General features: G+C 46.8%; 1 protein-coding gene across 3 annotated transcripts in view; it reads right to left on the bottom strand.

Moving 5' to 3' along the window:
• LOC114873746 (protein groucho-like) overlaps positions 1 to 27,732 on the bottom strand; it is an 83,987-nt gene that overhangs the window by 15,298 nt on the left and 40,957 nt on the right. For all 3 annotated transcript variants that reach the window (XM_029182514.2, XM_029182427.2, XM_029182679.2), the window contains 3 exons: positions 12,918 to 13,055; positions 9,234 to 9,516; positions 4,790 to 4,815 (listed from right to left, as the gene is read on the bottom strand). In XM_029182514.2, coding sequence (XP_029038347.1) covers positions 4,790 to 4,815; positions 9,234 to 9,516; positions 12,918 to 13,055 — 447 coding nt within the window. The remainder of the gene's footprint in view (positions 1 to 4,789; positions 4,816 to 9,233; positions 9,517 to 12,917; positions 13,056 to 27,732) is intronic.

The raw sequence follows: 27,732 nt of genomic DNA, 5'->3' as shown, positions 1-27,732 counted from the left end.
GTAGACGCGACGCGATCGTGCCCTCCTCAAAGGCTCGTTTCCCGCCGTGTGTCTCGCTGTCAGCTCGCTTCCCCGCTCGTTCTCGCTCCGCGAACGAATTAATGCGCCGTCGCTTCTCGAGTACTTTTCTCATTGGCATCGAGGGCCACTCGCTTTCGCGACAATTTGCCGCGAGCTACTCGAATCGGCCGTAAGTATCGTGAAATTCAATTAAGTTCGTGCTCGTTCTTTCTCCCTTTTCCCGGTCTGCTTCTTGCCGATCGAAAGCGGTGAACGTTCGTTCTCTTCTGCACCGGTTGCAAGAAGAAAAGAAGAAAAACAGGGAAAAAAGACACGTCTGTTCCGACGCGTCGCGACGACGATAAATAAATATTCCGCAGTCGTTCCGCCCTTTTTTTTCTCTCCTCCTTACCTCTCGGCCCGTTTCTCTCGCGAGCCGCGAGAACAGTCGCCTCTTCTCGGTGTTTCATGAATCGGTTATGAGTCCACACCTCGGCTACTCGTGCCAGTTAGAGGAGACACCGGAAACGAGCAGACATTTTCACCCTCTTTTTCCATCGTACGCCGTTCGTCCGACTTTTTTACTTTTCTACGCGCGTACACCCTCGAGAAGCTTCGTCGTTTTGCGCGAGGAAATATTTCTTCGGATCGTGAGAAGAGCTTTGGAGAGTGATGACATCAGGATGCGCGGGGGTGTAAGGAGCGGAGGGAAGGGTAGAAAAGCTTCTTCCGGGAACGGGAAGACGGAGCTTACCGGTGCACGAATAATAACGACTCGCGTTCTCTTCCGTTTTCTCCTCGTCGCTTTTCCATTCGACGATACCAGCTTTTCTCTCCCTCCTCCCCCGCCCCTATCCGGCTTTTCCTTATTCCTTTCCGCGACGATTCCGCGAAACCGTGCACGCTTGCTCCGAGGATCCGATCGAAAAAGGGTAAGTGGAGGATTTCGAAGAACGAGTAAAAGGGGTTTGCGCAGCGAAAAGGTGAAAGAATATGAAAATTCAATCGAGTAATGAGACGTTGAGGAAAAAGAAAAGTTTCTATCTTCTGATACGGAAATGGAAAACAAAAATGTATAGTTAAAGACGCTTTGGAGAGAACAATGCAAAGTAAATAATGCATAATTTCAAAGAAAAGAATCTGAAATGCGAAGCATCTTTTTCTACCCTCCCCTCGTGCTGAACGTCACGTTTCTGAACTGATTCCACGCGCGTTACATTTCCTCTGCTAGCAAGCAGTAGCGGAAAGCCGGATCTTTAAAACCCTCTTTCACGGCACGTTCTCGCGTGTTTGCGAATCGTCCCGCGGAGCATCTTGCTCGCTCCGGTTAGCCGGGTTAATTTTAAATTGCTCCCCGCGTCGCTCGTAATCCAGCCAGCCGCTCGACGCAGCCGTTTCGCTCGAGAGTAAACGTTTGCTCGCGCCCGGAACCAGAGAATCCAACGAGGATAAACAAACAAATATAAATCTCTGTACGCTCGGTTCGCGCGAGAGAAAGGGACGGTGAAAGTGGTGCTGCTCGAATTCTCGCGAGTCTTAAACCAAGGAACATCGCGTGTTTCTATCTCGCGAATCAGCGAGAATCAGGCCGAAAAATACCATTATTTCGGGTTCTAATTATACACGCGACAGACGAGGGTGAAAGACGCGAAACACGCGTCGCGTACCATGTTCCCAGCATCCGAAACAAGGGATACAGGGAAAGGGTAAAAGGACCGACGTACCGGCAATCAGTAACATTATACGACGCGACACGAGCCAACCACCCCATTAGCATTCATATTTCAATTTCATAGCCCTCGGCCCCGTGGTGATACCGGGGATCCTGGTAAGGACGAGCCAGGCTGCGGGACAGAGATAAATAGAAGTTCGATGGAAGGGTGAAGGCGAGAGGGAACGATATAAGGGACAGAGATGGGGAGAGAAAGAGGATTAAGTGGAGACAGCGAGAGAAAGATGGGGTATAAATGGGGGACCGAAAGAGGGACGGAGATGTGTGAACAACGACGATGAAGAGATTGAAAAGAGACGTAGAGGGGTAGCGATGGGAATAAAACCCTCGTGACAAATATCGTTTCTAAATTAAAGAAAAAAATTATCCACTTAATAGGAAATTTTTATTAGTACAGGATTTTTAATAAAGGTATGCAAAAACAAACGGTCGACGAACGCGACGATATCGTACAGCAATTAATTAAGGTAAAATGTGTCAATTGTTTGATTTTATTGACGATATTAATAGCACCGTAACACCGGTTCGCTGATAATTATAATTTACATCCCCTATAATCTCTGTCGCTGCATTTGAATATTATATGCCCTAAAAGTTGATGCCCCGATTAACAGTCCATTAGCACTTAAATTACGAGCGACGTGATTCAAATGAAATTAAAATCGATTAAAAATTAGTAGACCGATCGAGGAACAACTTGATTAAAATTTACACGGGAATATTGAATATCGCATTCAGCGAGGACACCTGGTTGCGATGAATTTTACCTACTGCATTATAAAAGAATAAAAATTGGAAAATAACAAATGCAATTTGTTAACTGTCGAATAAACACGCGTGTCTTTTTTTCATCGAATCTCGTTCCTTTTTCTGACGTTACAAAACGATTACTATGATTACCTTGAATCGATTGAAAATGTTCGAACGATAATCGAATTAGTCCCATCGCTAGCTCGTACGTACACATTATGAAAGCAGGAGGATAAAGATAGAGATAGAGGAGGAGGATGAGTGGAAACAAGCGAGAAACACGAGGGAATAGAGAAAGAGAGGGGTAATGCCGATGGAAACCTATTACCATCTATCTCAATGCTGGTGTAATGGATGCGCAGCCCCGATTATCAATCCGTAATAATTGTGCATATTAAACGGACGCTAATTATCGGTCCAGCCGCGGGCCACGGCCACCGCCGGTAAATTGTGCAAGTTATGCTGGCTGTGTACGCTGTTAAAACACCGGCGCGTAATGACGGGTGCGGAAAAGAGCTACGCCGAAAAGATAATTACGTTGGAAATCACTCTGGATGAATGTAACGCGAGCGATATAACCACTCTGAGTAAATTGCGAATCAATTTTACAAAACGTTCGGATATATTCATTCAATGATCGTTCTACCCCGAGGAATTGTATCAGTTGATTCAATTACACAAATACCGTTTTTTCGAACTATGTATAACAATTAATTAAGAGAGTAACAGTCGTATCAAATTTTATCAATTATAAGTAAAAACTTACTAAAATCATTCGCTTTCGAATTTTACCTCCTAAACTATGCTAATTAATGGAATCGTTATCAAAGAACCAGCGGTGCGTGATAATTTTACCTTAATTATCCCTTCCCTGCGAGAAGTTCGTTAATTCGAACGTCAAGAAATTTCTCGTGCCTTTCATATTCTGACAAAAATTTTCAATTCTTTTTTTATCCTTTTCTTTCTCCTCGTTTGGTATTTTCTCTGTCAAGAGATCGTCGATGCGACGGGAATCGGGAATAACAGCCGCCAATCACGCTGCTCGTTCCCTCTGAATCGATTTACTCTAGCATCGAACTTCTTGCCAAGAGGATCGATCGCGAAACGATCCCGCGTCCTGCTGGAGAGATCGTAACGCGGCAACACCGACCCCTGGCGCTGTCTCTCGAGCTTTTTTCGCCTGCCCGAAGCGCTTTTAATAAACGCGCGGCGCGCCCTGTAGCCGCTTTATGCTATCAAAGGTGGGGTAAAGGGCGCGAGCAGAGCAGAGAAAGAGGATAACGAGGCGGAGAAGAACGGGGGTGTATTCGACGACGAGCTTTTTACGGTCCTGTGTTCTGCTGTTCGGGGCTTTTACGTCCATTTCAGGTTTCCGCCTCTTCCAAAGCTTGATCCGCAGCCTTCTCTCTTTCTTCTTCCCGCGTTCTTCCACTTTCATTCACTTTACGCGTCTCACCCTCTTCAACCGTTCCTTTCCTCCGTCCCTCTATTATACCCTGCACCCTTTCTCTGTTCTTTCCCACCCGACCGATTTTATTTGTTTCACCGAGCCACGCTCTAATTTCTTTCGCCAGATGAAATTCAACGTGGTCAAAGTCGTTCCTCGAGCAAAATACTGCTCTCTGTTCTGATTCCGTCGGTCAATCTCGGTAAAATCTGACCCGAGGTGTGAGAAGCGCCACGCGAACCATAAAACCCGGGGAAACGCTCGGATTTTATGGTCTTCCTATCCCGTTTCCATCGTTCCCGACGAGCAGACGACGGCAAATCGACGCGTGTTCGTCCACCCTCTTCGAAATCCGATCGCGCACGTTTCGCGGATCATCGTTCTACGTTTGCTTAATTCCTCCAACCGGCTGTAGAGGTCTTAATAAAAAAATAATTTAAAGAAGCAGGGAAATTTTGAAAATTTTTTTACAACACATAGCACCCTGTTTCGTTGCATAAAAATTGTAAAGTAAATCGAGTATCGAGATTGATAGCCGATAACGTTTAATCAAGATTAAACGTTATCAGTACGTGTTGCTTGTACATATATGTATCTACAAGTGCTGCCACTGTCTTTCTGCAAGCGAATATGTCGCGGGGAAGAGTTCATCGACTTCTCGAATGAGATTATCGTTTCGCTCAACGTCGAGATTCGTCGCTTTCACGCTGGATTTAACCGAATTTCGACGTCCCGTGTATCGATATTGCTATTTACGCGCGAATTCCTCTACGATCGGAATAACTGTACCCGATATTAATAGACTGTTATCGATTGCCCATTGGCTAAATTATATATTACTCGAATTATTTGATACTCACATGCCTCTCCTCGGCGGGATTCAGACCTGCAACAAATAAAATGATATCGTTAGATCTGATACGTTTACGTTTTGTTTGTAGCGTTCACGAAAATTAATCGAGATACCGGTATTTGGAAAAAATTGCTTTCGTCGCGTGATCAGGTTCAGGAAATGGCGAGACTAATTGCAGGAAACACGGTGACAATTATCGAGATTTACCGTTGATCACACCGGCGAATCCATCCAGCGCATACTTTTTCCCTTACTTCAAACACCGCTGTGTCTCCCTCCGGGGGGGGACACCGTATTTCCCGGGAAATTGAAGCTTCACAATGTTTCTCGTGATTATTGCGGAACTAACTCTGACAGAGTCAGCGGTATGCCGGCAGAATCTTTTCCGCGCTGGGAACGAGATAAAAGAAAGAAGGAGGAGGAGAAGAAAAAAAAGCTGGCAGAACGAAAAAGAGAAGGCAGACTTGCCGAGGAGATTTCCGAGAAGGCAGGGTGAATGAAAGAAAAGGTGGGTCGAGGGAAAAAGGTTGGAAAGGATGCTGAACGAGAAGCTTTGTCCTCGAGAAGCCGGCTTCCTACTTTGCCCTCGCTCGATTTCCTCAAACCCCCTGTGTTCTTCATCCCTTTCGAAAGCACACTTTGTCTCGTAGCAAATATCTTAACGATATCTTTTCTTCAGCTGTTTTTACCCTCCCTAACGGTTACACCAGTCAATTTCGCGTCTGGTACCATTTAAATTGCCATCACCGAATGGAACTGACTGAAATAATCGAGAACAGAAATTACCGTGTACTTTCTTTACAAAACACGAATTAACGTGTTGTAGAGAAAGGATTAAACGCCTGTATCGTTGCATCGTCTACAAGGAATCCAACGTAACCGGTGAAACCTCGAACGGATACAGTTCTCAGCGGGTGGGCGGAAAAACTCGACGCCGTAAAGTTTCCAAGCGCGAGCGTGTACGGTGCCATTTACAAATAAAGTAATCCCTGGAATAGCACGCTTTACGCGTCGATAAAACACGAGTCCGCAGCGGGCTGGCTCGGTCGCGTGTTTTATGGTCGAGCAAATTAAGGAAAGCCGTCGCGTACGGCCGGAAGGATCCACCCTCGCTGCCATTACCGAGTTCTCGAGGGGTGGCGGACCGCGAACTCGCAAGGGTCGTGAATTTTCCTCCATGGACCCGTATTCGAGCTGGTTTCCCGGGAGCAAGAAGGAGGAAAGAAAATCTGGCAACGTTCGTCTCGCTTCCTCTAATAACCGCTCGTTCTCCGGCGTGCTTCGGCCAGCGCGAGAAAACAGTTTCAGCTCTTTCCCTGGGCCGGATCGTTGAACTTCCTGCCGCGGCTCGTAAACGGACGCGGAAGAGCGCGCATAATTTCCTACTAAAACGCGAACAGCTCGTTTGCCGGCGTACATGCTCGGTCGGAGACGTCTTCGGAACGCGGCCTCACCTTTCGCGGGATCATTAAGAGAACAGGAAATATCAGCCGGCAAGAAGAGGCTCTTACGAAGTGCACGCTTCGACCGTGACAGCGAAAGGTTTTGAGAATTAAATAAAAAATTAATCTCTTTATTTCCATCGCGTTATGCCGACGAGTTACGAGTCCATTACGTTTCGCGTAATTTATCGTCGATCGAATGGACGCTTTATAAGAACGTTTGCAGAGCATAAAAGGGTGAAGTAGCGACGATAAACGCGAAATAAGTCCCCGATCGGTTTAACGATCCGGTTCGCCAGCAGAGTAAACTCTCTTTCTTCGGACGTCGCGAGCGAACGATCGAAGGAAAACAGGGAGAAATATCCGAGAGAATTACGAGAAGCGTACACGCTTCGAGGGGTCTCGATCTTCCGAGAGGCCATTACTCGCTCAAGTATCCTCGATGAAATGGTAATGCCAGCGATACCGGTTTCTAATCGTCTGTAAAAAGAGTCCCATCGAGTTGGTTCGGCTGGCGTACCGGTAAATCGTTTCGGGAACGAGCGGCTAGAAAGAATCGGATGAATGGTGGAGGCCAGATATTATGTCCAACGGACCTGCCAGTCGTTCGACGCCGGAATCCCCGGTAGTAACTGGGTGGAGAGGAAAACGATAACGGCCCTGCTGGAAACAATTCGCTGGGGGCAATGTTCCGGAAAGGAGGGAAGAAGTTTCACTAGTTGCCGCGACAGAAATAGTGGCCCATTACGGTCCCTTGCCTCCCTACTCGTTTCGATGCTTCCCCTTGCGAAATCGTGTCGACCAGATTCCCCTCTGCATCCCCACAAAGAAAAACCAGCATCCCTCGCTACCACAGTGATTTCAGATGTCTCGCGGTTGTTCGTTCAACTACGATCGCAGTATCTCTTTGCAGGAGAACGAACAACCGATTCACCATCGTCATCGTGAAAAGAAATACGGGTGTCAGAAAGGAATAAGATTGAACTTCGTTTCCACCAACAATGGTTCTTTTTACCTTCCAACTTCGTACTTCCTTGAAGTTTCTAGACCGGAAATGAACCTACGACGACGACAGAAGAAATGGCCGATTCTAAAATGATTTTCAAAGGTGTCAGCGAAAAATGGACCCTGCTAAGAGCAAAAGAGTTCTTCATACCCGGTAAACGAAGATCGGTCGGCGTTTCGTTAGAACGATCCGAGGACGCTGGAAAAACGCGGAACAACTGGCCGCAGGTTATACCGACGGTAACATAGTTAGGCGAGGAGTGCAGCTCGAGATATTGCGCGAATAGGGCGCTGAACGAGAGCGAGACGAAAAGAGAGAGAAACTGAGAAAGGTACGGGACGAATGAGAGAGAGAGAGAAAACGGGCTGGAAGGGTGAGAGGAGGAGGAATAGGCTGAGGGGCGCGAAGGTTTAGAAGAGCCACCTAAAGGTGAATGGAACGAAAGGGGGGAAGAGTCGGAAGTACTCTCGTGTCAAGAGGAGATTCTCGAGTGCTCTCCTGAGAGACGACCATGCAGAACGAGAGCGAGAGAGAGAGAGGGATGAAGCAAGAGACGTTTGGCGAAACGCGAGGGATGACGAAACTTGTGTACGTGTATAGGTGGGCGAGATAGGAGAGTCACTTGAAGCCCTCGCGACTTTGTCAGCGCTACATGGAGCCTAAGTGCGAACGTTCTTGCACTCGTATGTCGTCCCAAGGAGAGGGACGAGGACGCGCCGTTACAAGAGTGCATCTTCGAGGTCAAGATCGAGGGTTCCGCGAGTTTCAGGCTTAAGCACGATCGTTTGCGTCACCGTTCCAATCGCGGTCCGCTTCGAATAACCCTTCGATACTGTATGCTTCGCCTTTTCAATCCACCCCCAAACCCTCCCATTTTATTCTAAACGAATCTGAACAAAATAATTTGCCTGCTCGAAATATCCTTGCTATCTGGCATTTTCAACAGAACGATCCGATCCTTTTGACAGGGTCTTCGTTATTGCAGTTTTTGACGCGCCGATGCTTCGAAACGACGATATTAATCTCCGTGATTGATTCATCGACTGCGAATTCTTGTATAGGGAGAAAAATATTCTGTCAATCGGATTATTGAACAGGGACTCGAGCTCCATTCTTTTTCTGCGATTGCTCTGACCATTCAGCTAGCCGGGACATTGAAATCTCCCTGTATTAATTAAATCTCCAGCGGCTATTATCTACGCTGGCGATTCGATCCTAATATGTTCAATATTTCGTTATTTTTATTATTCATAACGACAAATGGGTGATAGAGTAATCAGTAAGTTAAGCAAAATTATCTTGTAACCGCGAAATGAATCAGGCATTGTATGAATTTGTATTTTGAGTCAGAAAACGATGAATAATGCTTCGGAAAATAACCGGGAACGCTTATCGAGCTAATATACGCTATTTACTTGCGATCATAAAGAAGCTTAGTCACTCAACGCGATGTTTCTACGTTTCAAAAACTAATCTCATTAATCTTTGATTGCTCGCAGCTCCGATCTGCAATTGTTTCAAGCTGCGACAAGCAGGAGGAAACGAGCCTTCGTTGAACAGAAGTGGCAAAGGAAGTGGCAAAGGAAGTGGCCGGTTGAAACGCTTATACCGCAATTTTGTTGTTCAACTTGATCCGTGTTCGAGCGTGCTGAACGAGCGGTTTGTTTCGTTCGTCCGCGAGGAATCGAACGGAATGCAAACCGCGAAATCGTCTGGCGAGGATCCGCTTGCGTTCGCTTCCCATACGTGATAACGCGCGAGAGAAAAAAAACACAAGAGGCCGGGTTGCAAGAAACGCGACCGTATTTAACCAGCAATGCTTCTGCGAAGCAGTTTCGATACGAAAGAAACATTCGTCGGCAGGATGCTGATGGCGAGAAAGGAACGCGAGACACTTGATCAGCGACTTTTGTAAATCGAATCCGCCGCGACGAAACAGGTATATCTCGTGTCGCGATACACCGACCATCTACTGCGACTAATTGTTTAAACAGTTGACTCACCTCCGTTGTGCTTCAAGTCGTCGGGTTGACCTCGATGGAGGTCCGGTTTGGTCAACATCGAAAGGGGATGACCAGCTCCGCCACCTGCGGTCGCTGCTGCACCCGGTGGTATACCTAACCCGAGGAGAGCAGCAGAGGAGGCTGACGTCGGAACAGGAAGTCCAGCTCCAGGACCTAGCCCGGGAAGTCCAGGTATGCCTGGATGCGGACCCATCGCGGCACCTGGCGGTAGCTGTTGCGCGTGCACCTGCTGAAGAAGCCTCGGCAGGTCTGGCCTCTGTTGCTGTAACGAATCGGGTCAATTGCTTTTTTTCTTTTTTACCGTTTCAACGAACATCCTATCTTTCATATTTACGTTTTACAATTGAATCACAGACATAAAAGAGAAAAGTATTTACATTATTTTTCAATGTTATCCAATCTTAGATTTTTCTACCTTGTACAATTAAAGTGCTTGTGTTTGATGTACCATTATCGTGTACCGAGATTTCCAGATAATCACGATGGACGGTTCAAGAATCTAATCTTAACAAGCGATAACACATCGTTTAGATAAGTACCGAGATTAAACGACGAATGACATCATCGGACGATGATGAAACACACGGCTCCGTTTGTCGACCGCTGTTATCGTAATCGTTCGATAAACTCTGATCAGCAACTCGTTCGGATGAGAGTTAACCCTTTGCGGTTCTATTATCTCCTCTCCAGCCACAACATCGCGATACCATTCGGAATATTAATTATTCGACCGTGTAAAGTAGATAATTGCTTCCCTTATCGTAAGCTTATAATTACGTTATAGTTACGTTCGATGGAAAATAAATACAATGAAAAAAGAGGGAAAGAAAGCCGTCTTTAGACGTAATTTAATTTTCATCCCGGTCGCTTATTCGGGACTATGTCCTTAGCTCGACATTCGTAACGAGCTGCGCGAGTTTCCAGCGAGGCGAAGCATACAAATCACGAAGCAAAGTTGCTTACGGGGGTGGTACAGCTTTAAATAACCCTCGTTCACCGACGGTGGCAGCCGTGGTAAATCCGAAAGTACGAAACAAGTGGCGGGACTTGTGCCGCCTTTCGTAGCCCCGTGGCGAGCTAAAGGGTTGAGGAAGGAGAAAAGTTTTCGGCGAAACCATAAACGTACAGCCAGCCTCGCGCGAGTAGTTTCCTCGTTAGTTGGCCCGAATCAGAGGGCGTAGGTCGAGTTTCAACACTGCCAGACAAATTGTAGAGCTACGCAGCGAGCGTTTTAACGCTCGGCAGATCACCTTGCGAGTACACACTGCGACGTGGAAGAAGAAGAAGAACAAGAAGAAGAAGGAGGAAGAGAGAAAGAAAGGAATTTTCACGAAAGACGAGGACGAAAAGAGGGATGAAGGCTGAGTGCACCATCCCCCGTTCTGCGAACCGTGTACACTCGTTAAGACCGGGGCGAATATTCCGGAGAGTAGTTTGCCGAGATAATTAAATGGTTTAACGATATAATAACCTCGCGTCGAGCGACTGTCTGAGCCACCCACAAAACACGCAAACAGAGAGAGGAACAGTGTGCGAGCATGTCGGAATGAAATGTGCCCGGTGTTCAAGCTGAAACGAGAGGAAACAACGAACGGCTGGGATAGAAGGCGTGAGCGAACCTTCTTGAGGGTTGGAAGTCACCTAAGGAAACGTTCTGATCTTACCACCCTTCCAACGATAACAATCCTGACCTCAGACTGTCGTAGCAGCATTCAGAGTATCTCAGACAACTCGAAGCCCTTTTGCAGCATGCAGATTATTTCCTTATTCCATCGCGAGATTTTGTTAATAAACTGCAAGAAATTTTATTTTTACATGCGATCGAGCGACGATCGAGCCAAAGTTTTTCTTTTTCTTTTCTTCACTCCGAGCGAAGGGTCTTCTTTCACGAGTGACAGGCAGAGAGGAAGTCATTACGAACCCCTTCATCTTCTGCGGGAGCGTCTTACGGCACCTGCATCATCCACCGGTGCAAGGCTTGTTCTCAGCAGTATTCACCGGTGTCGCTACTTGCTGACTCAACCAACCGCGAAGATAGTACCGCTAAAAGATCCGACAAGATCGTCTTAACCTTCTTCTATATCACGCGTCGTTGACGCCTGAAAAGCGTCTTTGGCTGGGCCGTTCGTGTTAAGAGATTACGAACGTCAGCAGCATCTTGCCTTGATTCATCTCGACGAGCGTGTGCATCATCTCGTTGCTTTATAAATAGACTTATTTTACCGGACGTTCGTTATCGAACGATCCACGTTATCTTTCGTCCGTAATCTATCGCGACAACTGGAAGATTCAATTAACGAGCATAATTTATAAATACACCGATGACACTTCTCCTTTCCGAACTAAACTTCGCGATGTAAAAACGTTTCGACGATTTCGCGTCTTGTTTCGCGCGAAACGGAGCTGACATGCACGCGTTTGCGAATTCCATCGAAGCGTTCCGAGTTTCTACTTTCGATCCAGTGGCAACCGAAAGGATTTAAGGGCATCGAGAAGGCGCGAGAAGCGGAGGGAACGCGAGAGAAACAAGAAAGACCGATGGAGAGGAAAGTGGCGAAGAGCGAAGAGGAGGCTGCTGGAAGCTCGGGAAGCGGTTTAAAGCGCGCGGAATCCGGGGATTCTGCTAAGGATTTGCCGCACGTAGCCCGACAACGCCGCGGAGCCGTGGAAGTTTCTATGGTCGAAGAGGGGCTGGTTCAAGGTAGAGCTGCGAAAGCAGAGGATAGAGGGTGGCCGAGGGTGAAGGGAAGGAAGGCAGTTGGGTAGCAGGAATGCTGATTAGTCGGTGCTCGTGCTCCGTAACACTATAACCTATCCGGCCTGGAAACCAGGCAGGAAGACTCTGGATAAGATTCGAAGGGGGGGGATGGGGTCGAGGAAAGGGGTTGCAGATCAGGGAGGCGGTCTGGATGAACGCGAGCGAGCGAGCGAAGGAAGAGGAAGAGAGAACCGGCAGAGAAGCCGGCGGCTTAATAGGGAGGAAATTGAGTGCTCGAGCAATATTGAGGAGGATTCGGGATTCGCCAGGATCGTATCCATCCGTCCGCTTTCGGATTCCTCGGGCGTGCATCGGCTTCCTCCTACCACCGGGCAGGGATTCTCATTCGCCGCGAATGCGTTTCACGCCGGGCTGAACGCGAATCAGACTCGCTTCTATTCACCTCGGCGATACTCTGCACGAGCTTGCGTAAATTTTCCAAGAAAAGGATTTACACCCGGCTCTATTCAACCCGAGAATTTTCCTCTACTTATTCTATTGATAAATAAACAATTTCCTAGTCACTCACAATTTTGGAGAATGATTCTTTCCTTGAATCGCACGCGATTCAAACTTATTTAGAATCCTTCCATCCGATATAACGAGCAATCAGAGGAAATAACCCTGACACCAGCGTGGCTACAAATCACTTCCGGCACCGTATCAATACGTCCTCTCGCCCGACACGAGGAAATTGATTTCGCGTTAGGAGACATTCTACTTCGATTTCAGTCGTTCATCGGAAGATCTCTATGCGGTTGTTTTTCGTGCCATCACATACGTTAAATATTTCATTCGCCATTTGATGCTGCACGATACCTGTGTATGTATTCTACGTATACGGTTGATCCATATACTCGCGTGCATCGCGGAGAGTAATTTATCTTGCATTGGCGTGCACTCACCCCGATAATGGCGTTCAGCTCGGTCATGGTCACTTGTTTGGCTCTGTCAAGAGCAGTGGCGACTTGTTGTTGATGTTCCTGGGAGAGAAACGGCAGGGTCTGAACAATTATGGCGTTTAACCTCTTCGCTATCTCTGTCTGAAAGCAGAAAGTAGAAGGATCCTTATTAAACCGTAAATTGCTTCGCGACTGATCCGCGATCATATAATTGAATTCGTGTAACGATCCTCCATCGCCCTATCGCACTCTTTCATTCTCCAACGTATTCATCGAACCACGCGACGAGCGACATTAAATCCCCGTATAATGTTATTTCATTCGAATTTTATGAAGACCGCTTGATTACTAGTTTGTCACGACACGAATGTCGATCCAAGCTTGATTTATCGTACAAATATAAATCGACAAGATAGAATGTTTCCGAGTATTAATTATAATTCAACCGTAATTAACACATTATAGTGTAAATTTAGTAAGAAGTTTTTCATCTCGCTAAACAAAGCTTCTTCCCTGAGACTTGTACATTTCTAAAAACTGCTTACCATTGAGAGGGTTAAATAAAGCAAGGGCTGACTTAACGCACCCCCTTAGGAGGGAAACGAATGGAGATGCAGGTGCGGCGCAACCGGTCGAAGGTGTTTACGACACCCTCCAGCCAGAACAGACTGACGGGGATTAAATTAAATCCAAGCTGAATTGGTGGTACCTTGGCCTTCTCTCTGTCTCCCTTTTTTTTCTCCTCATCCCGGCTCAATTTTCGTCCCAACCCATGCCAACGGGCATTACCTGTATCTGCTGCCACCTCAGCCGGAAATTAAGGTCGTTCGACGAGTAGAAAAAAAAAGAAGTCGGCTTGCGGTTGTGACCGGAAAACCGTCAACTGTTCCGGACAACCGACGATTCTCGATTCTCGATTTCCATCCCTCGTTCTCTCGCAAGTTTGCTCGCTCGTCCGCACCCCTCCCGCAACGAACACCGTGAATTTTGCACGAGGGGTCGCGTTTCGCTCGACTCGAATTTTAATCGGTTCCAACTTTAATGAGGCCGCCGCATAATTGGAAATAATAATTCGATTAATGCATAATCGAGCCAGCGTCCCCCGTACCCTCCGCCCCAGACGCTCTCGCCGGGGTTAATTTGCGTTAACGATGCGACAAATCGACCATTTTGTCGTTACTGTTACTCGAGCATGCTCGGTTATTCGACAAACGCAGACGTTAAGTGGCACACGAATCTGTTATTGTTCAGTATTGATGAATTAAAACAACGAATTTACATTTCTTTTTTTTTTTTGAACACGTTGAACTTTCATTCTTTAAAAGCTCTCAAATATAATTTTATAAATCATAAGATATAAGAACGTAAAATTCCAGAAAATATGTGGTCGTCAAACTATTAACCGGACTAATTACCAGAGCGAACAACTTGGCGATGGTGTTCGCGAGTCATTAAGCGGGCGCCTGCTCGCCGTCGTTTTCACACGTTGCTAAGATACATACACACTCGCATATACATAGAGGGAGAAAGGAAGAGCTACGGAAACGGAAGAAAGCTATTCGTCGCGCAACAGGAAGCCAACACTCTTCTACCGGGTGTCCAACGTTGAAAACAGTGGCATTTCGCGGGAGTCATAAACGCGGGATCGTATACGAACTGGCTGCAGACGATGTAAACGCAACCCTCGTCTATCTTCTCTGTTCTCTTTCTCTCGTTCAGAAGGTCTCGTCGCGGCCTGGCAGCAGCCGTTTTCACTGCCGCTTAAACGAGCCCCGGATGCTAATTGAAATATCGCGGCCACTAAAATTCTTGGCAAGTTTCCCTCTCTCGAGCGGGCTGACGAACGAGCGGAGAAACGAGGGTCCGGAAAGAACGAGGAAGAGGAGGAGGGAGGCGAGAAAGAGGCAGGAACGCGGGGAGTTGTTTTAATTACCCGTCGCCCTGTCGAGTGCTAGTCATTAGACCACTAATTATAACGTACGGGAAAATGAGTCGCGCAATCCGCGAATGAGCTCTACCTACCGCAAACAGAGAACTTCGCTGATACGATTTCTGTTGTTTCAAACATCAATAGATCGTACAAATTGCACTGCTAACGAGAAACTTCTTTCGAAATTTGTTAACGCAATCTTTAAAGCTATCGTTTGAAACTTTTTCCTATTCAATTTATTTTGAAAACAATAGTGACATCGAAGATAAAGAGAGACGAAGGAAAAGAAAGAAGAGACAGTGTAGAGTGCAAACGTAATTGCGTTCCCAAGAAGTTTTCTCTGGCTGAAGAGGTAAGCAAGGAAATAATGAATGGCTCGGATGGTTTACCAGCGCAACGGAGAAAAGGGATGAAGATAGCAAGGGAGAAATAGGGAAACGAACCGTCGAGTTTCGGTGCTGCGAATCCTCATTGTCCTGGATTTCACACCGGTGAGATGAAAACCTTGCAGAGAATGAATTTTTCCCTGGCAAGCCAAATTGGACCGCGAAGATTGCCAGTTCGTCCGACCAACTTACGTGTACCTTTTCTCTCGCGAAAGCCGCTTTATTCAGCGCCAAAGCTTCCAGATTGCGAACGGATCTTCTTCGTGAAACGTTCTGACAAACGTCGTTCCCCTTTTAAACAATCTACCCAACTTGCTCGTTCAAACATCCGGTGTATACATACATTCAGAAAAGAGTTAAAATTCAAGAGAGGAATCAGCTCGTGATCATCTTTTTCCTTTATTGTAAAGATCATCTGGTTTCTCGGATGTTTCAAGTCGCAACGTGGGTATGTATTAGATTATCGTACGTACGTCGGTGTTGCTGGTGGAAGGCGAAATGGAAGTAGGTGGCGGAAGAGCATTCGGTTCACGTCACCGTTTTACAGGCAAAGAATTTTATCGGCGGCAGTTTGTCGCTTTGCATTTTCATACCGCGAATGTTGCCGTGTGCTTGCTTTTAGCAGTACTCGTACAATACGCTCGGCTGCATACACATGCACGAGCTACTCGAAGAACGCCTATTTCGCCTGCACGAACGCACAACGTCGGCGTCGAGACGCGAGTCGAGAGTGCACCAGCCGAAGAGCAGGCACTTTGCTAAAGCTTCTTGCGGCTTTCGCGATATTACCAGCCACAGTATCCGCGTCTTCGCCTCGGCGTGTCACGACCCCGTGCTATGCTAAAGTGAACGTCAACCAACAGAAAAGAGAGAGAGAGAGAGAGAAGAGAAACGCTCGGCCAGGGGTAGCCAAGATTCTTGCACATCAGATGCTGCTAACAACCATCGACGGGATTGATGGTGCTATTGTATTTGATGATACCAGACAACAGGAAATATTTTTCAAATATACAAAGATGATACGAATATAAAAAGGAATGTAATTTATCGAGAGGAAATTCCTTTGATATCGATATTATCCGGGGAAACTTGGATAATTGATCGGTTTTAATATCCAACCAGTCGGCTTTCTTTATTGCCTTGTATACCCAAGTTTTTCTTTTTTTATCGTCCAAAAGGCGTTCTGTTATTGCTTTCAATAAACAGTTTACTCGTAACTAGCTTGTTCTTTACGACCTCCCACGCCTCGAAATTGCGAGTCATTACAACCCACGAGAAAGCACAGCGTGAATTATAAAGAGGATGTTTTATCGCCCCGAGTTTCGAACCTTGCCGACTGCGATATTTCAATAAAAACAGACACACCTCTATATCCCACGCGAAATCTCTTCTGCGAAATAACGAGAGGACCGATTTGAACTCTACTTTAAACGATCCAAATTTCGAGGAAGGATAAAGCGTAGAAAATTTTCATACACCGTTTAATCCGTACCAAGTGGCAACGTTCCAACAGCGAAGAAACAATTCAATTATAAATCTCAAATTACGATCTTCAAGGTATCAACGTCAAATTTCCGACTTATTAATTCAATTAATAACTTTCGAAACTTGATAATCATTTTTCCCTATTTTTCTCAAATGACCCAAATATCAATCATAAAATTCTCAAGATTCAAAATATAAAAATCTCAAAATTCTCTCCCTAAAGTTTACAGAAGCTTAAATTAGAACACATTATTACGGCTGGTGAAAAAGGCGTAGCAGCTGGTTAAATACGATTTACGTGGTCGGCAGCGCGTCAAGTTTTCGAAATCTCGAACAAAAGCAACGCGAGTCAAGTTGAATTGAAGGGGCGGGAACGTTCCAAAGCCGTGAACGATAATCACGAGGAGCCGGGAGGGTGCGACGCGGCGAAGATACAACCTGGAGCACTTCCGAATGTTTAATTGAAGAGTCAGCAACAGCAAGAGCGTAGGTGGTGGTGGTGGTTGTGGGCCAGTTATAAGCACGGCCGGAAAGTTTGTCGGAACGGTGGCACGTTTAGCTCGATATGCTGCCTAGGGAAGAGAGAAAGAGAGAGAGAGAGAGAGAGTTGGCAGAAGCGGAGCAGGCCGGTAAAACGGCCCGTTACTCGCACTAACGAGTAAACCAGCAGTTGCTCGTCGGACTTTGCCGGTATTATGCTACACGAGCAAATAAACCGGCGTGTTCGGCTAACTCCCTGGTTTCTGGTAAGCCCCTATACACTGGCTGCACTCGCTGTAAAGCCCGGCTAACGTCCGCGTGATTGCAATATTCCGCGGCTTGCGGAGTGCGCGCCGGATGTACGAGCGTGTTCCGCAGCTTGTGTGCAGCCGCGTCGGTGTACTAGACCAGTCTACCCGTTGTTTCTGCTGGTGCTCTCTAAGGCACCGACGCGAGATGCACCGAAAACTCATTGTCCGTTACATTCGTCCTCCTCGCCGCGCCTCGCCGTGGGGAAAGTTAAATTTAATCGAGTTGTTGTAACTCCAACTTTGCAACAACACACCCACCTAACGGTCTCTCTGTTTTCTGGCAAAGAATAACCTAGACACGTGGTCGTGGCGACACGCTCCGACGACAACCTTGCCCGACCGTAGAATAGTTAAATCGGACCTCGAATTCGCATCGCGAGCTGACCGTAATTATCTTAACACGAAAAGTCTACGAACAAATAAAGCTAACCCGAATAGAATTGAATGAGAAATGAACGAACGAGTTGCAAGTATGTATAATGAAATTAAACAGAAATCGAAGTGCAAACACGTCGATCCATAGAATTGCAAAATCATAATGAAATTTTGTTCTCCATCGATGCAAATAACTCGACGCGGATGTGAACGTTGCAAATTTTCACGCGATACCCGGTCCACAGTGATTGTGTCGCGTTTCTATCGGGGATTTTTGCTGGGAAATTTTAAATTGGACTGGAAACGATAAAGCGAACAGGAACGAGAACGGTGCACGGATCACACGAGAATTGCGCAACGTGTTTACGATAAAACGCGGATAGGGGATCCGTTGAAAACTCATCGGCCATTGTGCTCGTCCGCCGCACCGAAAGTTACGTTTAATCAATTTAGCTTTCTGTAACCGATGCTCGTTCTGTTTCCAACTTCGACGCCGACAACGCGTACGCGCACCACTAGGACAAATGAATTGTTGCTTTCGTACAAACGTGCGAATTCTGTTTCACTTGTTTGCTGATAGAATAAGAACCACAGAGAACGTTGATCCAATCTTATTATCCTCCTCGCTCCTATCTTTTATTTAAAATAGAAATTCTCCGTTCGTTTTTAATTTAACGAAATATATAACTAAGTAAATTGAATGGTGAAAGCTGAATTTTCTTCCATATACAGCACCCCTAATTTCGAACGGTTTACTTTCTCAGCAAAATATTGAGATTACAAGTTTGGTAAGTTCAACTTCGCATCGTTAGGCTGTTTGGAATGTTGTTAACGACATGAAATGAGTTTCGTGTACTCTGTACACCGAGTGGCCCGGTAATTTCCCTCGTTTCAACCCAATTGAAAACGTCTAATTTACTAAAAAGAACTAGTTGATGTAAAGTTTCGGTAGAAAGCGACGGTGCGTCAGTTATGCACGCGATATTCATTACTCATTGTGCTGATTCAACGGAAACTGGCTTTAATCAGCTCGCTAATCGGTTTTATTTTTAGTTTTCATCCGTGCGAAGAAATAATAACCCGTTGCATCGCCAGCCGGTTGATTAATGCTTTATCTATTATCTGGCTCGTTGTGCGGCCAACGAGGACCGATGAAAAGTTTTGCCGCGTGATTAATGTCCCGAGAAGATAGAGAACAAAAGGAAGAGATGAGAAGAAAAAGATCGTCGATGCGTAGTAAGCGTTCGAATTTCCCTTCGCGATTTCTCTGATCACCGTTGCGCTTTCATTAACCTCGATTAAAATTAATCGATCCGACGAACGCTCGGGAAGTCGATGCTAAACAACACAGGATACGAAACGTAAACGGAGAACAATCAATTCTCACAATTACTTTGCACGCGAAAGAGTTGCTCGCTCGGTGATTGACTTTTTTTCCCTCTGCTCGAGGAAACTATTATTTCGTTGAGACCAATTTCTAGCTGAGAAAACACAGCGAGCCGAATGAAACGAAAAAAAGGAACGTGGAAAGGAACAAAAGGAAAAAAGAAATTCGAGTACACCGTCAGGCGTGACGAATATACACGGTCGCGATTTATAGGGGGAGAATCGTGGACGGGGGTTAGGATGCAGGTAGCCGTGGCGGCTAGTCGCGCCGAAAATTGCTCGTATAAATATTAGAGCTGGCCATTGTCATTCGGTTAATTTTCCGCGGTGTTGGTTGTACCGTGTCAGAAAGGGGTGGTCGGTGGTGGCTGATGCCGCTGGGGAACGAGACTGAAAACGGAGGGAAAAACACAGATATTCCTGGTCCTCGATGGAATTTTATGCGTTTCGTGCGTTCGATGCTGCGCACACGTGGTACGACTGCATTTCCTCCCACCCGCACCCTCTGGTTTACCCTTACGCATCACCACCACCGGGCAATACCATCGAAATACCTACGGGTTCGCGAACGAACCAACGATAAAAAAGGAAAGAAAAAAAAATAGCACGGGCAACGTCGACTCGGTCGCGAAATAATGCTGGCTGCTGGTAAACGAGTTATCGGGACAAAAGTTACAACTGCTAGGGAACGCGGTTTGTGCAACGACAATGAATCGCGAGTTGCCAATCGACGACGAGAGTTGCGGATCGAAATAATTGCTGGTCCCGCACGATTCGCGCATTAACCCATGAACCGCAATAACTTTGAATTTTATACCAAACGATATCAGACGAAATATCCTTTGTATTTCGTTCGTCGATTCTGATTTAAAAGGTTGGAATAATTAATATAAATAAAAAGAATGTGGAGGAAATTGGAAGATCGATGTGCGATCGCGCGTGCAGGGTCGAGAATAGTCTGAGAGGTTAAAGCTTTGAAGACAGAGGGGTAATGGAGAACGTCGAGCGGTGGAGCAGCCATTATGTGTGAATGTTGGAGGGTAAATAGGCTGCAATCAATTCAGGGGTTCATCGTGGCTGCTCGACGAGGGAGGGATGACTTGGAGTGGTCGCTGCGCAGAGTATGCTCGTGCGTGTCTCTGTCTCTCTATCTCTCCCCGGTCCGTGTGTCTTTGTATATACATCTGAATCAGAGGGATTCGACGAACAAGCGGGGGATATCGAACGTACATATAACGTAGAGGGAGAGGGTGTGTTCATTGTTACCTGCAGTAGCTAGCATTGCCATCAGTCAGCGACATCGACGCGTTCTGCTATTGTCGGTGCGAAGGGAGGTAGAAGGAGAGTAAAAGAGGTAGCGAGTGAAGTGGGCTCGCTACGAGATGGAGAAAGAGACGACGAAGGAGAATAAGTGGCACTCGAGTAGGAAGGAGGGTAGGAGAGAGGGACTGACAGACGGCGAAAGATCGGGATGTTTGGATGTTTGAACGTCAGAGTGCTGCCTCAGCACTCGAGTTTTCCACCTCGTTCTCGAGTGTTCGATCCCCCTCGTTGCACTTCGATACAACGGGTGTCTATCGTTTTTCAACTTCCACTAAATTGCCAGTATAAGAATCGCGGAAGATACAAAAATATACCCCCTATGAATGATGAATAATTGGAAGGTTCGATTGAAAAAATCCGATCGAATGTATCTCCGGGTGTCGACAAGCTTTTACAGCATGGATTTCATGGACTGAATTCGATGCCGCAACCTGATTAGACCGGATAAGGAAACGAGGGCCGATAAGACGACAGAAAGAAGAATCGGTTCGAGGAAATACTGATAGCACCGGATATCGGACACCGTAGTACATTATACTCGAGTCTCGTGTCCGGGCTGTAAGATAAAGAAGAGCGAATATCCGTCGGATTGACAACGACAGGTCGTTCTTTCGAGCAGAACCATGAGTAATCACGAACGGGCCGGATGCATCCGATATTACCGAGCGATAAAAAGGATGTTTCACGCTGAGCGTGCATCAATCATCGGCCCCAGAACTATGTTTCTCCTCGATCGATCCTTTGACCGTAATCTTGTTTCTTTGAACACGTTTGCACGAAACAGAATCACCGATGCAAAATTCCATCAAGGTATGCTGGACACGGAGCAAGTATAATTCGCAAGGTCGGCGAGGGGTAGTATCTGATTCTCGGCGAAGCAAGTTAACAGGCGCTGAAACAGGCAATCTGCTTCATCGTCGTCGAGATCACCGGCGTAGAGGCGGTTACTCGAGAAGCCCGATTACCCTCGAGTACCTAATTACCCATCTCCGTGTCCCAAGCTCGCACGACTCGCAATATCTCTCCCTCGCTCCTCCGTCTCTCCGTCTTTCGCAGACTCTCTTCTCTCCCGAGAGACGTTCGGTCGGTTGGAGCCGAGCATCCGGTGCACGATGATCGATCAGCGTGTCAGTAGGTTACGCCGGGCAAATTAGCGGCACTTGGGATATTAGACGACCAGGAAACGTTAGCCACGAAAATGGTGGTAGCAGTCAATAACAACGGTGAACCTTGCCTCGGCTATTAAGAGGGATGCACCGACGGTGACGCAGGTATTAGAGGAAATTAGGGGCTTGTTTCCAGGAGATTGCAGACTCCGAATACTGGTTTCCGACGAGAAAATCCTGTTATCGTAATCGGGTTTCTCCTAATGAATCATAGCCTACAGAATTTCTCCTGAATAATTAGTATATACCATTAGGATCAAATGAATAGGCTCGTTCTAAATACAATAACTACAGAAGAATATTAATCGAGGTCGTCTTCCGCTTTAACCGCAAGAGAGTATCCTTTGGGATCGACTGTACTCCACGAAGCAGAAAGAACCACCGGTAGACTGGGAAAAGGGGAAACAGAGAAAAGAGCAGAAAGCTCTTGATACAAGAAGTTGTGTGTGTACCGGATACAGGTACATAGAGGAAGCATGGAAATCATAGGCGGAAGAATAGAGAGAAAGAGAGAGTCTGGTCGATTCGCGATTCTAACCACAGACGCGAGTTTCAGAGAGCGTGTCCCATCCGTGTAACGCGTCTGGCTTCCGTTTGTGTGCGTGTACAGTGGTCACTCTCTGGTCGAGGCGATGCCGAGCCAGCAGAGACCGCTAAGCCCACCTGATACGTTCAACCCTCTTGTTCGCTATCCCTTCGTGTCTCTCTCCTTCTCTCCGTTCGATGTTCCTTGTTTTACACACACGTAGTCGCAGACAAGCGCGCGAATACACGCGTGTATTATATACACGTTGACCCTTTCCTTTGCATCGTGGGGGATGGGGAGTCCGCTTTCGAACCGCAAGCCGCAACGGGCTACTGCCTTGATTAAACGCGCCATAGACCGCCATTATCGCTGATTGCGCTAAACATTAACGGCACAGCCGCCGAAGCTGACCTCTTCTCTGTTCCTCTGCTAGGTGAAACGGAGCAAGACGGAAAGATCGGGCAAGCCGTGTCTGCTCTCTATCCTCTCGATTTCGAGTCAGGCTAGTAGTATCCTGTAGCCGGCCGCGATTATTGGGCCGGCATGTTAGAGTACGTTAACTGCGAAATAGCTCCAACGACGGGATTTCGACTGTTCTCCAGTTTCGACGAGATTACCCACAGGCATGTTGGTCAGTCTGTTTAACGTTGCGCTAAATGTTCGATTACTCTCGAGTGTATTAATGTCGATCCCTCTCGTTATTCTCACTTTTATAATGTAGACCGAGGGTCACCAAACTTTTTTATAAACGGACAGGATTGAAATTTTTTAAAATATGGGGGCCAGACGAAAAATATTCTTATTGAAATATCTATTAAAATGTAGGTTTTACACCAAATCACGGTAGAACGAAATCTTAAAATCTTATAAAATTAATATTTCTTATATAAAATATTTATAAATAAAAGTCGGAGTCGGATGAAAATCTTTGGAGGGCCGTAGTTTGATATAGACGATCGCATTTATTTTTGAAAGGGTGGTAAAAATCAAACTTTCTAAACTAGTAAAAAGAAGAAAGAAACGAAGAGGAAGAAGGATCGTTTCATCAGTGAAAACCGCAATTGTGTGTCCGCAAGGGGGAAACTTTTTTTCGTTTCTCCAAAGGTTGCTGGCGAAAAGAAAAAGAGAACGGTCGCGTAACCGCTACCATTAGCCAGGCCAAGCTTTTGCTCGGGCCATTGTTCGAGACTGCAGAAAACAAGCGATGCTAGCCCCCCCGCTGGAGCGCAGAACTCGTTTCTGTCTTAGCCGGTGTAAATACGAGCGCGGTAATTAACGCGGAGGTGGTGAAAACGCGACGGAATGATATCCGATGTGGCGCGGAGCGAGCAAATTAGTGTCACGGCACCGAGCAGGAACACCCTTTTCTCGCCGTTCTCGTTAAGGCATCCCCTTCCTTTTCCTCGCCGTCTTCCTTCAAGCCTCACCCTTTCTTTCTCCATCTCACTCTCGCTATCATCCCCCTTTCCCTGTATCCTCGTCCCGTTGATGATTCTCTCGAGCGCACGCTGGCGCCCCTGCCTCGCCTCGGGCGTATTCACCACGACGACGACAACGATGTTGCTCCGAGACACGACGAGAATTCGCATTGTGAACGCGACTTTACGAGCCGCCCCGGCACACCCAGCGAAACACCAAGGAATTATCGTTGTCAGCGGACCCTCGTAATTCCGGGATGAACAGTGAGGAAAACAAGACCTTCGTGTCTGGCTGATAGCAGCTACAATTAACTTGCCGCTGATTATGAGACGGAAAATCAACAGGGAGAGCTTTCGTGTCCCGATGAACTTCGATCGAACCGTTTGGACTGTGTTTGCATAGATTTCCAAATGTTTCTCTTAACGATTCCAACGAATAAATTTCATCTTTCCTTCCTCTCTTCTATGTTATTCATAAAAATAATTAAAATGCGTACTTTAATGCAATAGCATACCCTACGTATTTCAATCCATCAACGAGAATTCAGCGAAATATTCGCGATGGAGAGAGACAAAGACTCTATTATCTCCGGTTTTCCATCATTTTTCGCTTCGAGTTCGTTAACGTCGACCGCGTTTAAATAACACCACGGTCGGTTGTTCTCCAGCAGGTAATCCGATCGTAGATTAAACCGTGAACGACCGTTTCCCGATGGAAGTACGAACTTTAAACCGCGAGGTCTCGTACGGACGACGTGAAAATCTTTCGACGAGAGAATGAAATTAATTTTCAACAGAGAATCAAGTTTAACGATCGATCCACGGCTCGTCCGTTTTACATTTTAATCGCTTCGGCTGGTCGATGGGAAAACGAGTTACACGAACGAAAGAGTGGAAGCAAAAAAAAAAAAAGGCTTGGCTCGGTGAGGAGGGAAAGGGTGAAAAAGAAAACGCGGCGGGGGGTGAACTCTTAACGACAGCCAGGCCAGCAGGAGGGTGTTCTTCACGTTCTACCCTCTGGTTGATAGCCGGCATAATGGTAACACCCTGGCATCGATAAAAGTGCGAAACGTCGCGCATTAAGCCGGGAAAAGGAGGGTCTAGGGACTGGCTGGCAGCCGGTGCAAGTACATAAATACGCCCACGCAAGGGTGTCTCGAAGGTACAGAAGCACCCTTGCTAGCCCGTGGGATTAATTAAATGTAAATACCAGCGGCTTAGGCGCAGCTTATCGTTCATGATTTAGAATAACGCGCCAGGCGAGCCCATAAAAACGTATTCCCGACGACGTGGCAACAAATTGCCATGCTTGCTTCGCCCCGACCGGATCGATACAAAGTTTTTACCGGGGACTCTCGAAAGAAAATTCTGTTCGCCTCGGTGAAACGGATGCATGAACGCAAAGCGAACGAAAGGAAAAGAAAATACACTGGGAATCTGGTTCGTTTTTCTTGAAAACCACCCGCTACCGTTCTGTATCCGCGTAACAGTTTTATTATACCTCCTTTCGACTCGAGCCTGTGTTTTCCATCCAAGACGGCGCGGTGAACATCGAAATGAGAATCGCGCCAAGGATAGAAGAGAGGTCAGGATACGAGGATGCTGTTAGCTTGGAAAAGTTGTACCATCTAGTCGAGGCAGAAAGAGAGGAAGTACGACTCGTAAATGCGACTACGACTGATAAAAGCTATCCACCGAGTTGCCAACAACGTCGGGGTATGTAGCTGGTTGGACGTAACCGCGGCAGTATCAGTGCGGTACTTAAATCCTTGAGAACAGGCTGCCGGCTGCGTTGGCCCGAAGGGAACACGCCTTTACACAGCCCCCGGTTAACGACTGCTCCACGAGGGGTGGGTTTTAGTGCGCGAAATTTTAAGTGGCCGTTCGGTGGCTCGAGAATTAAGCGGCTCTTCACTGTGCCGGGGCAAAGCGGGCAACGAGAACTTCCTGAACCTTAAGGGCGGCGTAAAAGTGAAACAGCGACCAGATAAAAATTCATGGCGCCTCTATCCGCTTCGTGATCAAAGATATCGCGCGTGTTAATGACCCCCGTGGAGGGGGGTTAACGTCAGACCCTGTTGACGCGTCGAATCGTTCGCGATAAATCTTTCGAATACATTAGCCAACTGTTTCATCGTTCTTGATTAAAATCTGTTCGCGCGCGAATACGCGATACACCGCACCGTTGTCTATCTTTTTATTTTCATAAACCCGCGGAATATTTTATCCAATTGCCCGGGAGTCCGATAAGCTTGAAAAATAGCCGACGAAAATTCTCGAGACATCCTGGGTAAAGTGTGTTGCGGTGCGGAACACCGCGGCAGAAAGAATCCTCCTTTCCGTTCGACTCGAAAACAGAATTGATAATGGCATCCTATTCAAGGATGCAAGGGTTTGAGGGACAGAAGCGAAGAGGGAGAAAGTCGACTCAATTCGTGCGGTATTTCCAACCGCGCAAACCCAAGCTGCTCCGGATAAAACCTTCCTCCTCGGTCGCGTCGTCTCCGAGTAACATCCTTCCTATCTCGCGAGCAAAAAAGAAGAGGACGAAGTACAAGAGCGGGTAAGCAAGGGAGAAAAAGAGAGGAAAAAGGGATCGAAGCCGGTGCTGGTTGAAAGGACTTATCGTGTTGAGAGATCGCGACCATGGAGGGACGTGCACCGGGTACATGGAACCCCATCGGTATTGCAGATCCCTGCGCTGAAAGAGGCGGAGGCGTAGCAGGGGCGGCGTATAGGTATGCCATAATGCCGGTGCTCTCGCGATCGAGCCAGGGGAACGGAGAAAAAGGATGTAGACGTACATACGTAGCGAGTAGATATTTCTGTGTATATTTTATCGTGCACATATTGCTAGTCGTTCTTCGCGGCTGTGCCAAGCCACACAACGCACACATACGTTACCGGGATGATAGTACGTGTGTTACGGGACTGGTGTGTCTCCCCGACCGATGGGAGAGCAGGGAAGAAAAATACATACATAGAATCGAAGTTACACATATGCGATGCGATGCGGTACTGGCTCCGACTAAAAGCGAGGGAGGAAGAAAGAAGACACCAAGGGGTTGCTTGATAGCGAGAGAAGGAGAAAAATAGAGGAAAATCGTGCTGTACCGACATATTTTGTACTTTAATAAACATCCATTATCAACTTAGAAAACGAGTTTTCTTTCTTTTATCAAGCTCCGTTTTATATCACATAGCACTATTTAAAAAATTTCATTTTTATCGAGCCCTAGCACTTAGAGTAAAAAGGAACTTAGGGTGATCGGTGCTGCACGACTCACCCTCTATACAACAGAGGTCGACGCGATGGTACAGAGAGCTCGATTTTTCCGATAGCGAATTTTGCTCTTCGTTTTTCCGCCAACCTTTCTCTTTCTCCCTAACTTTGTCTCTCCCTCTCATCACCAATTCACCCTATCCCCTCGGTACCGGCGACGTGAACCACGTTTTCCCTGGCGCGCCATTCGTTCCTCCATCCGTTCCGTTCTTTCTCTCTCAATCTCCACCATATCCTCTCGTCCTCTTTTCCCCTCTTTCTCTGTCATTCTCTCAATCTCCATCTGGTTCTCCAGCTCCGGCGAGTAGCACGGAGCATGGGCGACCAAACCAGTGGCGTTGCAGACACAATAAAAAGCGGAAAAAGCGATGGTCAACGTACACGCGGACGAATCTGGCCGCGGAAAGAAAGAGCGCGAGGGACCGTACGACCGTGTATTAGGTTACCCTTACACAGAGAGACAGAAGGGGCAGCAGGGAAGAAAAATAGAGGAATCACACCGGTGGACGGTTCTGAGAGGTTATTCATGAAGCACCTGACGAGATTCCACGCGTATAATTTTTTTCCATTCTTTTTTTTTTTTGAACCTAAGGGAACACGGGGGACAAAGGATACCGAGCAGCGATGAATCCTAGATTTATAAACGCTCCAGGTTCATTCAGACTCGTCGTAATCTCGCTCGGATTCGATCGAAAAGGCAGAAAGATTTCTCAGTTCTGATTTCCAAGCAATGGCTAAATTACGCGAAG

The sequence above is a fragment of the Osmia bicornis genome, chromosome 4 (genome assembly GCF_907164935.1).
Source record: "Osmia bicornis bicornis chromosome 4, iOsmBic2.1, whole genome shotgun sequence".
NCBI classification, from domain to species: Eukaryota; Metazoa; Arthropoda; class Insecta; order Hymenoptera; family Megachilidae; genus Osmia; species Osmia bicornis.
The sequence above is the reverse complement of the archived record's forward strand: the minus strand, read 5'-3'. Positions and strand labels throughout refer to the sequence as shown.